The sequence below is a fragment of the Dicentrarchus labrax genome, unplaced genomic scaffold, assembly GCF_905237075.1.
Source record: "Dicentrarchus labrax unplaced genomic scaffold, dlabrax2021, whole genome shotgun sequence".
Taxonomy (NCBI): Eukaryota; Metazoa; Chordata; class Actinopteri; family Moronidae; genus Dicentrarchus; species Dicentrarchus labrax.
Window position 1 is genome coordinate 25,155,789 of NW_026136703.1, and position 14,206 is coordinate 25,169,994.

A 14,206-nucleotide genomic window follows, 5' to 3' on the forward strand; every position below is an offset into this window, starting at 1 on the left:
CTGTGTGTCATAATACATACTAATAAAACCTCAACTATCAGACCTGTCCTGCTCTTCCCTGTCAAAAAACAAACTCATCTGGAGCTCCTGGTGGCTCTAAACACTGGAGGCCTGAGTGTGTGTGTGTGTGTGTGTGTGTGTGTGTGTGTGTGTGTGTGTGTACTTAAACTGACACACTAAATCCAAATAAAGTCTCCAACCTCGCACAGATCATGTTAGCTTTAACCTCAGTCTGTTCTCCAAAGTGTAAATTTAAAGTCGCAGTGTAACAGCAAAAAGAGAGTCGTGATGTTTGATAATGTATTTCTGAGTGAAACTGGAGGTGTGGTTAATACCAGAGGGACAACGGTAGGTTGTGTCTCTCACCAGGGTTGGTAAACCTTTTTTTTATTACATCAATATAAAATAAAACTATAACTTTCACGTCAGATCTCCTGAGTTCATTCAGTCAATCAATCTGCAACTTTAGCAATTAAGTTACCGGTCGTTCAGTTAGCGACAGGGAAGGAAGAGGAGAAGGGAGGAGGACGATGAGAGGTTAAACAGATGAAGAGGAAGAGACAAGAAACTGACGTAGCATCATTTCATCAGTGCTGACCTTTGAGGGAAGTGAGAGTCCGAACAGGAGGAAGCTATCGTAGCGTACACATCCACTTTTATACAGTAGTGATAAAGTAATAAAGTACAAATACTTCTTTACTGTACTTAAGTACTCATTTTCAGCTATCTTTTTTCTTTTACACAAATATCTACACTTTCTACTTCTTACAGGTTTGTAACTTTAGTTTTGATGCATTTGAGGGGAATTATTAGGGCTCTAGCAGTAACACTGTGAGGCTTCATAATAATAAAGCAGCCCCGGCGGCACGTTTCACCCACATGTACGAACATTGGTAGGCACATGTATTATCTCCAGAAGAAACCCAACAGGAAAGTCGGCCTGTAGTTGGGTTTTTTCTTTCTTTCTTTGCACGTGTTGTATTTTAACGAACTCCTCTGAGGGAATTCATCAAACTGACTTCAGATTTGGTTAGTGGATTCTAAAGATCACGGTTATTGCTTATTATTATTACTAATTCCCCATCACTGTGGATATTGTCCTCATCATCATCATCATATCATCTAGTAACGTGAGGCCAACACTTGCTTTTGCTCTGGCAACATTACTCTGGCATTATGTGGAAGCACTGTCAGCCAGGGGGATGTAGCTGGGAATGACTCCCCAGTCTCTGACTCTTCCAGCTCATACTTACCTGACAGGGGAGATACCATAATGAAGAAGGTGGTCACCGGTCTGTAGTCGTTGGAGGTGCTGGGATGCGCCTTCTTCGGTACTGGTACCAGGCAGGATGTCTTCCACAGCACAGGGACCCTCTCCAGACTCAGGCTCAGGTTGGTAAAGCGCTCCAGGTGAGTCAGCAGCCAGGTTGTTACTGTTCACTTAAACCGAATTATATTATATAACATACACATTAAAAATATAATCCCACACAATAACTAATTACCTGTTAGAAAATGGAGTCAGTTTATCCAAATATCACAATATTAAAGTAGAATAACTGGATTCTGTTTACCTCAACACCAAATATGCAAATAACAATTGTAACCTTGGAAACAGAAATGGACACTAAAAATAAAATAATGTAATATAATGTAATATAATGTAATATAATATAATGTAATGTAATATAATATAATATAATCTAATATAATATAATATAATGTAATGTAATATAATATAATGTAATGTAATGTAATATAATATAATGTAATATAATATAATGTAATGTAATATAATATAATATAATATAATATAATATAATATAATCTAATATAATATAATGTAATATAATATAATATAATATAATATAATACTCATCATCATCATTATTAGTTCTTTCTGCTAGTATTGTTGTTGCTGTGCATCTTTGTTTCTGTCTCTCTTTCTCTCTTTACCAACTACAAACTCAGAAGAGTTAACAGGAAATACCAGCTGTTACCTTCAACACACACACACACACACACACACACACACACACACACACACACACACACACACACACACACACACCCTCACACACACACACACACACACACACACACACACACACACACACACACACACACACACACACAGAGAGAGATAAACACTGACTTCCTGTAAACGGAGAGGGGAGGAGCAACATGTGATCCAACAGGAAGGGAACCTGAAAGTGAAAGTGTTCAGATAGTTCAGAGTCAGACTCCATTTTGAGTCGACAGAGCAGGAGGAGGGAAACTGAAGGCTGAGGCAGAGTGAGTGTTAATACACCATTATTATTATTGTACTGCTTTATTATACTGTGTGTGTGTGTGTGTGTGTGTGTGTGTGTGTGTGTGTGAGTGTGAGTGTGTGAGTGTGAGTGTGAGTGTGTGTGTGAGTGTGAGTGTGTGAGTGTGTGTGTGAGTGTGAGTGTGTGTACGACTCGTGAACAATCTTGTTTCCTGGTTCTTGTCCTCTGAGCTCACAGTCTGTGTTACTGTTTAACTCTCAGACTGACTTCAGATCAGAAGATGAGTGTTTGTGTGGAGGAAGAGGAGGACAGAGCAGAGTCTGCAGCGTCCAGCTGTCTGTCTATGAAGAGTGACCGGTCCAAAGATTATCCTCCATTCTTCAGTAATGAACCTGGACCCTCAGACTCAAAGTAAGAGAACTGATACAAACTCATTTATATGACTCATTTTCAGTTCCCTCTGCTCATGCATGCTTTCTGTTGATTTTGTGTTTATATATTAAACTTTCTGCTAAAATGTATTTACTAACTAAACTGTTGTGACACACAAAGAGAAATCACTCGTCCATCTTCCTCTCAGTCTCTGTGACAGCTGTCAGTCACTAGGAAAGCTGTAATCTAATCTAAGAGCACTGATACAAACTTTGAAACCTCCTAATGATCCACAGTAGCAGCAGTTTGTGTATTTAGAGCTTCTTTAAGGACTTTGTCATCAAATCATTTATCAAGGATTCATGTGATGATGATGATGATGATGAAGACAAGACACAAGGAAACATACATTTACATAACGTTGCAAACACAGAGGACAACGGGCCTTTTTCACAGCAGCCATTTTGACATGAAACAGTAGGGTAAACACAGGTGTTACCAATGATACTCCTTCTGTTGCACTGAGCTCAGAGTCAGGGTGCTGCTATTGTGCATGTTGTCTCACTGGAAAGGCTCTGCTGCACTAAATGGAACTCAGCCTTAATCAGTATCATAGGTAACTCCTGAGTTTACCCTACTATTTCATGTCAAAATGGCTGCTGTGACAAACATCCATATTCAAGGCCCTTCAGCATGCGTCTGATCTGGGATTAAGCTCCATATTTAACTTTATGATCGACTGCTGCACAAAAGAGTGCTTCAGTCTAAACTTGTGAAATGGTGGAACCTCGTATCTCCAGTTTGATGGTAACAGCTTGTATTCACTGTTCAGGACGTGGTTGGGGTCAAAGGTTGTTGGACAGCCTTAATATATTATGGAAGGCTGATTCATTGAGTCTCTACAGAGGTTGTACGACAATCTGTGAGCAGATTCTCATTCGGTGGAGCAGTTTTGACTTTAAAGTAGTGGACAGACATTTGTACCATGTCGTATTACAATACTGCCAAACACTCATAATCACAGAAGGAAAAAACAGGAGAAGAATTTGTCTTCTCGGACCTAAAGATGTAATGTGGCAGAGGAAATAAAGTCTTTGTGTTGTCTGTTTGGATGTAAGTTCAGTGTGGTCTTTCCAGGATAACAGTCAGTGTGTCATTAAGTATTTGTATGAAAATAGCTGCTTGACTGTTTCTTTATGGATGACAACAGGAACTTTATGAGAGTCAGACGGTGAACCAAAAACAAGTTCTTCACTTTTCTTTGTGTTAATCTCAGGAGCATTGTTATCACTGCACTCGACCACTTTGTTCCCGTCATGTTGGTGCAGCCCAGAGTTGTCTGAGTTACTGAACACAGATATTAGAGCTGTATCATCAGAATACTTTAGATTGTATTGAGTTGGTGTATCTGTACAGAAATCATCAGTATAGAAAGTGAAAAACAGCTGAACTCAACAACAATATGAATGAAAACATGTTGGTGTTTGCAGAGTTCAGTCCAACAGACGGAGAGCAGAGTCTGCAGTGTCCAGCTGTCTGTCTATGAAGAGTGACTGGTCCAATGATCCTCCTCTAAACTTCAGTAATGAACCTGGACCCTCAGACTCAAAGTAAGAGAACTGATACAAACTCATTTATATGACTCATTTTCAGTTTCCCTCTGCTCATGCATTCTTTCTGTTGATTTTGTGTTTATATAATAAAATTTCTGCTAAAATGTATTTACTAACTAAACTGTTATGACACACAAAGAGAAATCATTCATCCATCTTCCTCTCAGTATCTGTGACAGCTGTGAGTCAACTGATACAAACTTTGAAACCTCCTAATTATCCACAGTAGCAGCAGTTTGTGTATTTAGAGCTTCTTTAAGGACTTTGTCATCAAATACTAAGATTGTTCTCAGCTACTAACAGTTAAGTGGACTATTAGGGGGCAGCCCTGATATTGAGCCAAGGTTGGCAGGTCTGAAACAGTGACGTACATAATGAGCTCTCTTTAATGGAGGACTTTTACTGTGAAGCAGCTGCAGGAAGTGTTGAGTTTGTATTAATAACTAACTACAGGCTGATCACTAAATGTTTAATGAGACAAACAGGAAAAGCAGTTCATTGGTGTTTGTGAAAGCAGGAGAGTTGAAATTAAAGGAACAATTGTTTCATTTCAGACTGAATGCTGAAGTCAAACTGAAAAGTAACGAGACTTTTACTGTTCTCTGTGACCATCTGAGCTTCTACACAGAGTCAGTGGACACATGTTGATATGTTTCAACTACAGTCAACAAATCATTGTACTTATAAAGAAATGTCTTCACAGAGAGAGGAAGAGGAGTTGCTGTGTTTTGTGTCGGGACGTCCTGAAGGATCCGGTCTCTACCAGCTCTGGACTCTGGTTCTGCAGACAGTGCATCACCTCATACTGGTACCAGTCTGCTTCATCAGGAGACGCCTCCTGTCCCCAGTCTGGAGAAAGACCCAGAACAAGACAGAGTAAGACTGTATACCTGTCTGCTGATGTGTTAATACATTAGTTGTGTCATACAGTACGGCCATTTAACACCTTTATACATTTAAATGTAGTTGCATGTTTTTTCTGCTCCAGCATACAATTCTTGTCCTTGTTCTCCTTTGAGGAAACATATTGACACATGTTGGTTTTATGATAGCGCCCCCTGTCTTTGCATTAAGCAGTCAGAATGCTGTTTGTTCTCTGTCTGCATAGATGGAGATGGAGAACTATTAAACTCTGTGTAAAGCAGTAACATCACTGTTCTATCACAGACAGACAGCAGCCTGAGACGCAACAACAACAGCTCACATTGGCGTTCCTGCTCGTGACTGCTTCTTCTCTAACTTACAAACAGTTTGCTTACTTTGTCTTTGTGCCACATTGTGTCAAACTGTGAACACGTGCATCTCCACTGCAGCCTCATAGCAGGAACAAACTAGCTGTTGTGGTTCTGATGGTAGCATCATGGTCAACAGGGGCCAACCTGAGATCCTCCTCCCTCAAACAAAAGCCAGGTCTGTCTCTAAAGTGTGTGTCTGTGCTGGAGACCAGAGACAAAGATCTGTTTCTAAAAGTCTCTCTGTGTTCAGCTTTCAGGACTTTTATTTAATATGTTTTATTCCATTCTTTGTAAACAATATAATATCACCATGATGATGTGAATTTGGTTTCGCCGTCCGGCCTTTCGTTGGAGTCCCTGTGAACGCAGCATCAGTCAGAGCTTTGTTACCTTACTGCTGATGCAAACTCAACACTTCCTGCTGCTGCTGCACATGAAAGTGAACCAATGGGAGGCTTTTATTGTGAAGCAGAAAATGGAGTGTATTTCTCACACAGATTCACTATTCAATAACGTTTGGTCAGTGGATCAGTTTAAACATTCCTGAGACGAAGGAACAGCCACAGTGAGCAGTTCAGATGAAGAGCTGATGAAGAGAGTCCACCGACACACAGCCAGAGGCTGAGAGACAAAGGAGCATTTCTGATGTTTACCCAAAACTGGACTTTATAACCTTTAATTCTGGAAATATTCTGATATTGTTATTTTATTGGCAATGAAAATAATCAGAAGAGTCACATTTTCTTTGTCTCCCATTTCTTCTTTTCTTCCAGCAGATGGTGGTCTGCAGGAGGTTTTAGATGAACATAAGATCAGTCTGAGGAGGAGATGTGAACGTGTGACTGAAGGAACTGATGAACCAGGAAGTGGAACCCTCCTCAACAGGATCTACACTGAGCTCTACATCACAGAGGGACAGAGTGAAGAGGTTAATACCCAACATGAGGTGAGACAGCTTGAGACAGCTTCCAAGAAGAAGATCCTCCATGACGCTCCAATCAGGTGCCACGACATCTTTAAAGCCTTACCTGACCAACAGAGACACATCAGAGTGGTTCTGACGAACGGCGTCGCTGGCGTTGGAAAAACCTTCTCAGTGCAGAAGTTCACTCTGGACTGGGCAGAGGGCTCGAACAACCAAGATGTCAGTCTGGTGGTTCTGCTTTCGTTCAGGGAGCTGAACCTGATAAAAGATGAGCAGTACAGTCTTCTCAGGCTGCTCCATGTTTTCCATCCAACATTACAGAAGGTCACAGCAGAGCAGCTCGCTGTCTGTAAACTTTTGTTCATCTTTGACGGCCTGGATGAAAGCAGACTTTCACTGGATTTCCACAACAATGAGGTTGTGTCTGACGTCACACAGAAGTCTTCAGTCAACGTGCTGTTGACAAACCTCATCAGGGGGAATCTGCTTCCCTTGGCTCTCATCTGGATAACTTCCAGACCTGCAGCAGCCAATCAGATCCCTCCTGAATGTGTTGACAGGGTAACAGAAGTACGAGGCTTCACTGACGCCCAGAAGGAGGAGTACTTCAGGAGGAGAGTCAGTGATGAAGATCTGTCCAACAGGATCATCTCACACATCAAGACCTCCAGGAGCCTCCACATCATGTGTCTAATCCCAGTCTTCTGCTGGATCACTGCTACAGTTCTGGTCCACATGTTGACTACAGACCAGAGAGGAGACCTGCCCAAGACCCTGACTGACATGTACTCACACTTCCTGCTGGTTCAGACAAAGAGGAAGAAGCAGAAGTATGATGAGGGACATGAGACGAGTCCACAGGAGCTGATGGAGGCTGAAAGGAAGGTTCTTCTGAAGCTGGGGAGGCTGGCGTTTGAACAGCTGGAGAAAGGAAACATCATGTTCTACCAAGAAGACCTGGAGCAGTGTGGTCTTGATGTCACAGAGGCCTCGGTGTACTCAGGAGTTTGTACAGAGATCTTCAAAAGAGAGAGTGTGATCTTCCAGAAAACTGTCTACTGCTTCGTTCATCTGAGCATTCAGGAGTTTCTGGCTGCAGTCTACATGTTCCACTGTCACACCAACAGCAACACAGAGGTACTGAAGGGTTTTCTGGGGGGGAAATATGATAATCCAACTTTGGACGTCTTCCTGAAGGAAGCAATGATGAAATCCCTGAATAGTGAAAATGGCCACCTGGACCTGTTTGTTCGCTTCCTTCATGGCCTCTCTCTGGAGTCCAACCAGAGACTCTTAGGAGGCCTGCTGGGTCAGACAGACAACAGACCAGAAACCATCCAGAGAGCCATCAACAACCTGAAGAAGATGAACAGTTATAATATCTCTCCTGACAGAAGCATCAACATCTTCCACTGTCTGACGGAGATGAACGACCACTCAGTCCATCAGGAGATCCAAGAGTTCCTGAAGTCAGAGAACAGATCAGAGAAGGAACTCTCTGACATCCACTGCTCAGCTCTGGCCTACATGCTGCAGATGTCAGAGGAGGTTCTGGATGAGTTGAACCTGCAGAAGTACAACACATCAGGGGAGGGACGACGGAGACTGATTCCAGCTGTGAGGAACTGCAGAAAGGCTGTGTAAGTCCAGATGTGATTAACATTATAAAGCAATGCTGAAGTCATCACTATTAGAGTCAATATACACATGTTACACACACACACACACACACACACACACAATATAAAACTTCCACACTATAAAAGTTTTCCTAAACTAGTATTAAACCTGCTTATTGAATACATTAGACATGTGTTACACTACAAATGTCTCAAATGCACCGAGAATAAGACAGAAATCATTTTTGTGTTTATAGCTATCAGGTCAGTGAACATCTTCTAGTATCTTCTATCGTCTTCTGTCTTTCTTTGGGTGACGGAGGTTCGATACAAATCCAGCAGACAAACTTGAGGACTCAAGAGTTTGTGCTGGAAATGTCCTTTTTTACAGTGTATATGTAACGGATGTGGGTAGGGCATGGAAGGGAAACGGCTCAATTACTTGTTTTTCAGCATTTATTCGCTCCTGCAGAAGACAGTAATGCACATTCATTTCCTTCTAGTCTTTCTCTGCACCTCTGTTCACGGCGGCACTGTGCAGATTTCATTCTTTTTTTTTTTTCTCAAATTACATACAAATACATTCATTTAACATTACAGCATATACTCAATGTGCACATTACTAGCCAAAAGCTTTTCAAATTGACAGGAAAACATAACCTTAAACAAGTCTCCTCAAAACCATGAGACACAATATATAAAAAGGGAAAACAGTGACCCCTGGTGGGCACATTAAAACAGTGTGTGAATGCGAATGGCTAAACAGAGACAACAAAATTATCACATTTAGCAAAGAAAAGCACATACCTGCAGAAGACAGTAGTCTTTTTTCTGCACCTCTGTTCCTAAACAGGCAAAATAACAGAGTTTACACTAAGAAATGCATGCTACGGTCTCTGAAGTGCTACTTTGTCTACAAGACACGGGGCGGTCTGCCGCGTTACAAACGGCGCCCAAAACGTAAGTTGAAAACGTCTATAAAACTTATATTAACGGTCAAAACAGCACAAAACAGCTGAGTAACAGCATTAACAGTAACCATGATGCATTAAAGTTTACGATATAAACAGTTCAATTTTCAAAGAAAACCATAAAATAGCGCAGCAGCATTTCTCCACACAACTGACCCTCAGCGTGCACGGTGGCACTGTGAGGGTCAGTCGGAGCTACGGAAGCTTAGGAGGTACAGAAAAGGTGACGTAAGGCAAAGTAACTTCCGCAGGAAATATTAATAATAATAATAACAATAGCGGTAAATTAAAATAACTCATTAAGATAAAATTCACACATACTCAACAATCATTAAATGATAAATAAAACTGACAAATACAAATTGGAAATAAGAATTGATAGAGTGCATTTTTAACTCTGTTACATCTACAGTGTGTGCAATGTGTTTCTGTTATCATTTATTATTATCTTCATGATTTGTGTGGCCGTGGGGTTTCCCCCAATAAAATCTGATGTTATTTAACTAAAACTGCATTTTAATAAATAACAATAACAATAATGCATTTTATTTATAGAGAGCTTTTCTAGGAACTCAAAGACATTTCACATAAGTTAGATAATAAAAGTAATAAAACAACACCCTAAAAACTATATATAGATATATATCTACAACAACATTAAAGGGCCTAATTAAAGGCCTTGGGACAGGGGAGCAGTGGAGGAGGTGCAGTTGTTGGTATTGATGAACTGTTGTCTATTTGTGAGATATGACCTTAGCCAGGAGAGGCCAGTACCGGTGATGTTGAGGGAGGACTGAAGGCGGGAGAGAAGAATGGTGGTTGATGATGACATATGCAGGTTACATTTGTGGATGAAGCTACCATGGCATATGGACAAACACATGTACCTATATTATGAGGTTCATTAGACATGTGAGCTGTTGATACTCATGATATGATGTTACTATGGTCCATGTTTCCAGCTCCTTGTATGTGATTTGGAGGCTGTCACATTGATTGTTTGTCATTAATGGCTTCCTACTGCTCGTGGGGAATGAGCATGATATGAATATGCATATTTTAAAAATTCAAACCAGATTGTTGTTCAACATGTCCCCAGGTACCACTGAGCTAAACAGTGGCCAGTATGTGGGACCAGTCCACTTTTTCATAAAGATCCTGATCTCATCATCACGACATCTTTCCTTGTAATTACGAGATAGTAACTGATAATTATGACATGTCTAAATGTTTTTTTGTGAAGGCAAAGTTCAATTCAATTCAGTTTTATTTGTATAGCGCCAATTCATAACAGAAGTTATCTCAGGACACTTTTCAAATAGAGCAGGTCTAGACCGAACCCTTTATAACAGGGGTGCCCAAATTCTTCTCAGTTGAGGGCCAAAAATGGCTCGGGGTGGAGGGTCACGGGCCAAAATTAGACATTCATATTGCAGTGCATTAAATTAAATATGCCTATGATATAACTGTGCATAAACAGTCATACAAAGTAATTTGGAAAATCAACACTGCTGTTTATTGAAAGCAGAAAAATAATAATACAGGCCTGTGCCTTCAACAACATGCCTCTATGAGACCAAAATGTTATACTCTCCACTGCCTTGAACAATCATTTTTAAAGTAATAGAAATATAATTGTACAAATAAATACAATGGTATTTTAACACCGAGCCACCAAACTCGCGGACTTTGTCTGACACAAGTGCAGTGAGACCTGCTCTCTTACCGACCATAGCCGGGGCTCCGTCTGTCGTGATACCTGATAGGTTTTCCCACTTCAAGCTGTTCCTATCCATAACTCGCTGCACTGCCATAAAAACATCTGTGCCTTTTTGTTGTCCCTTTCAGTGTTTCAAGGCCCGCGAGTTCCTGACACACTTCAAAGTCCTCATTCACTCCTCGCAGAAAGACTAACAGCTGAGCTGAGTCCGATATATCGCTGCTTTCGTCACATGCGATGGAGAAGGCAGAAAATCGACCTGCTCTCTGGACAATTGATATCCTCAACACGGCGGGTGACCGTGTTCCGTGACAAACTAATGTGGGAAAAGCCCGCGTCTGATTTGGGCACACGGTGTCAGCAGCAACTGTCAGACATTGTTTTATAAAATCACCCACCGCGAAAGGTCGTCCGCTTCGGACAACGAGGGAGCAAATATGATAACTTGCCCGAGTGGCATTTTCCTGTTCAGTTGAGGGCTGGAGAAGGGTGCGTTGTTGGGAAGTTAGCTTTGCTATCAGGTCTCCAGCCTTCACCTTTCTCTCCTCTCCGGTGTATTTTGAGAACTGATGGGAATGCCGCGTTTCGTGATGGCGACGAATATTGTATTCTTTTAAAACACCGACTCTCTGCTTACAAATCAAACAAACTGCCACGGAATCAATCTCTGTGAAAAAGTACTCATGTTCCCAAGTGTTTTTAAACTTTCTCTTATCACAGTGCCACTGCCTCCCGCGCTCCATCACAGCATCTTCTCACTCTTTTTGTTGGTTGCTAAGCGACGCCGTTAGAAGACGAAGAAGATCTTCTCCCTGCGGTCACGGCCGGTCGGATTTGAGCTGACGGGAGCTCAACAGCGCCGCCCTAACCCCAATGTAATACAATGTTAATTTGTGGTCAGGAGAAGAAGTGCAACAATAAATAAATAATAAAAGAGATATTCCGACTGCTGGCACATAATAATAGTTCAAAGTATTAACAATTCGAGCATGGGCAGCGCCCAAAAATAATCGGGGCCCCAAATTGGGCAGCCCTGCTTTATAACATTATTTACAGAGACCCAACAGTACCACCATGAGCAAGACCTTGGCGACAAGGGCAAGGACAAACTGCCTGTTAAAAGGCAGAAACCTAGGACAGATCCTCCGGCTCTAGGTGGGTGGTCGTCTGTCTCGACCAGTTGGGGTGAGAGAGAGAGAGAGAGAGAGAGAGAGAGAGAGAGAGAGAGAGAGAGAGAGAGGGAGGGAGAGAGAGAGAGAGAGAGAGAGAGAGAGAGAGAGAGGGAGAGAGAGAGAGAGAGGGAGAGAGAGAGAGAGTGAGAGAGGGAGAGAGAGAGAGAGAGAGGAGAGAGAGAGAGAGAGGGAGAGAGAGAGATTGAGAGAGAGAGACAGAGAGAGAGGCAGAGAGAGAGAGAGAGAGGGAGGGAGAGAGAGTGCTTCTGTAGCTGTTTACATTCCCCCAGACCCACATTTAAAAAATGCACTGCAGAACTACTTTACTGGCTTTATAGTTATATATGTTAATAACTGTATGTATTGTTTATTTTATTCTAATATAAATGTAATATGTGTATGTTCTATGTGTGTGTGACATGAAGGGGCTACAACTTACATTTAAACATGCTGTGTTAAATATGAATGTTGAATGATTTCTGTGTGTCTTTATTTGCTTTGTGATCTAAATGCAATCAGATTTTATTTTAAAGGTTATATTCTCTGTATTCACAGACTTTCTAACTGTAGACTCTCAGAGACTCACTGTGAAGTCGTGGCCTCAGCTCTGAAGTCCAACCCCTCCCATCTGAGAGAGCTGGACCTGAGTAACAACAACAACCTGCAGGATTCAGGAGTGAAGCTGTTGTCTGCTGGACTGGAGAGTCCACACTGTAGACTGGAGACTCTGAGGTCAGTTCATGTGTTTGCTCTGTGTATATCTACCAAATATAACAGAAGTTTGAAATCTCCTTCAGTTGTTTTGCTTTCTGGGTTTGTCTGAGCACAAATCACAACAGCTCTTGTTTAAAGTCTGTCCGTCTGAATGATTTGGCTCCAGATTTCGTCTGTACTCAAACTGGATTGGTGTTAGTCAGAAAACTGTAGGATTTATTCTACAATGTGCTGCAGAATGAAATGAGTATTTAGTGAAACACTCGGGGCTGAGGACACGTTCACTGTGTGTAGTACGTTCAGTGAGTGAGGATCCATCTGAGTGAGTCAGTGAATCACTGCACGTTGGCTCTCAGCTGACTGAGAACGGATTGTTTGAGGAAGTGATTCAGTACAGTTCGTTCACCCAAAACATTTGTTCATTCAGACGAAACGTATGAATGTAATGTGATCTCTGATTCAACACACTGCCAGTTCTCAAACTCTGGAGACAAAGTTTTATAACACTGGAAATATTAACGCTGCTGACATTGTTAGTGTAAAACTAATATTTCAGACAAGAAATTGTTGTTTTCAGAAGTTTAAATTCTAATTGAAATATTTAAAGTTAAACCATAGTTAATACTATTAAAGCTTTATTTCACACTGAGGATTCAACCACATAGATTTGATGCTGATTCACAATGAGCATCTTGCTGAGCTTCATATTTAAAACATATTTAATATCACATTAATCATTCAACAGTGGTTGATTCTCTCTTAAAGGTTTCATTTTCACCTTTCCCTCATTTGAATGAAACAGAAACGTGTTTTATTCTCCATCAGTGAATGAAAATAAATAGTTCAAACTGAACCCCAAATCCCACAAAGCGGTTTCTGGAAGAACCTCCACACTGGACCTATTGTAACTGTGCTTGTTATTGTTTCCATTCAAAGTGACACAACATGTACATTTAATAACAGACAACAGATGTATATTGAAATCAATACAAATAAAATCATAATGAAAGTAAATAAAAAGAAACTAGATCATACGACAGATTGTCCCCATCTACTTCTACCCCCATGATCTGTGTACATACCGAGTGTTTAAGACACATTAAAGGCACATTTACACAATAACACTAAATATGAAAAATACAAGACAAACAAAAGAAAATAATTAAAATAATACAAACAAAAACAACAAATTAAAGAATTATAAAATGAACATGAATACAATGAAGGTTGCAATAAAACTATTGAGGAGACAGTATTTAGTATTAACTCCTCCCTCCCCGAACAGATACAGCTGATCCACTGAGACTTTATGTGTTTGACTCCAGATATGTCCAGATAGACACTAATCTAAAGCTTTTTATAAACTTGTACATTGTAAACCTTCTTCAGCTCTGAACAGATTATTAAACACTGAATGATTTCAAGCAGGAACATTGTCTTCTAAACTCTCATCTTTTATTCTTTATTCAGATTGAGGCGCTGCAGTTTGTCAGAGATCAGCTGTTCTTCTCTGGTCTCAGCTCTGAAGTCCAACCCCTCCCATCTGAGAGAGCTGGACCTGAGTGACAACGACAACCTGAAGGATTCAGGAG

At 40.9% G+C, this 14,206-nt stretch overlaps 1 protein-coding gene across 1 annotated transcript; it reads left to right on the top strand.

Moving 5' to 3' along the window:
- Positions 1–2,213: 2,213 nt before the first annotated feature.
- Positions 2,214–14,201, top strand: LOC127361533 (protein NLRC3-like; the record flags this gene model as incomplete). Its single annotated transcript, XM_051396227.1, has 7 exons — positions 2,214–2,295; positions 2,535–2,684; positions 4,136–4,255; positions 4,962–5,134; positions 6,270–8,058; positions 12,456–12,632; positions 14,085–14,201. Coding segments are annotated over exons 2-7 (2,507 nt in total), but the record flags the coding sequence as incomplete, so codon positions are not given.
- Positions 14,202–14,206: the final 5 nt, after the last annotated feature.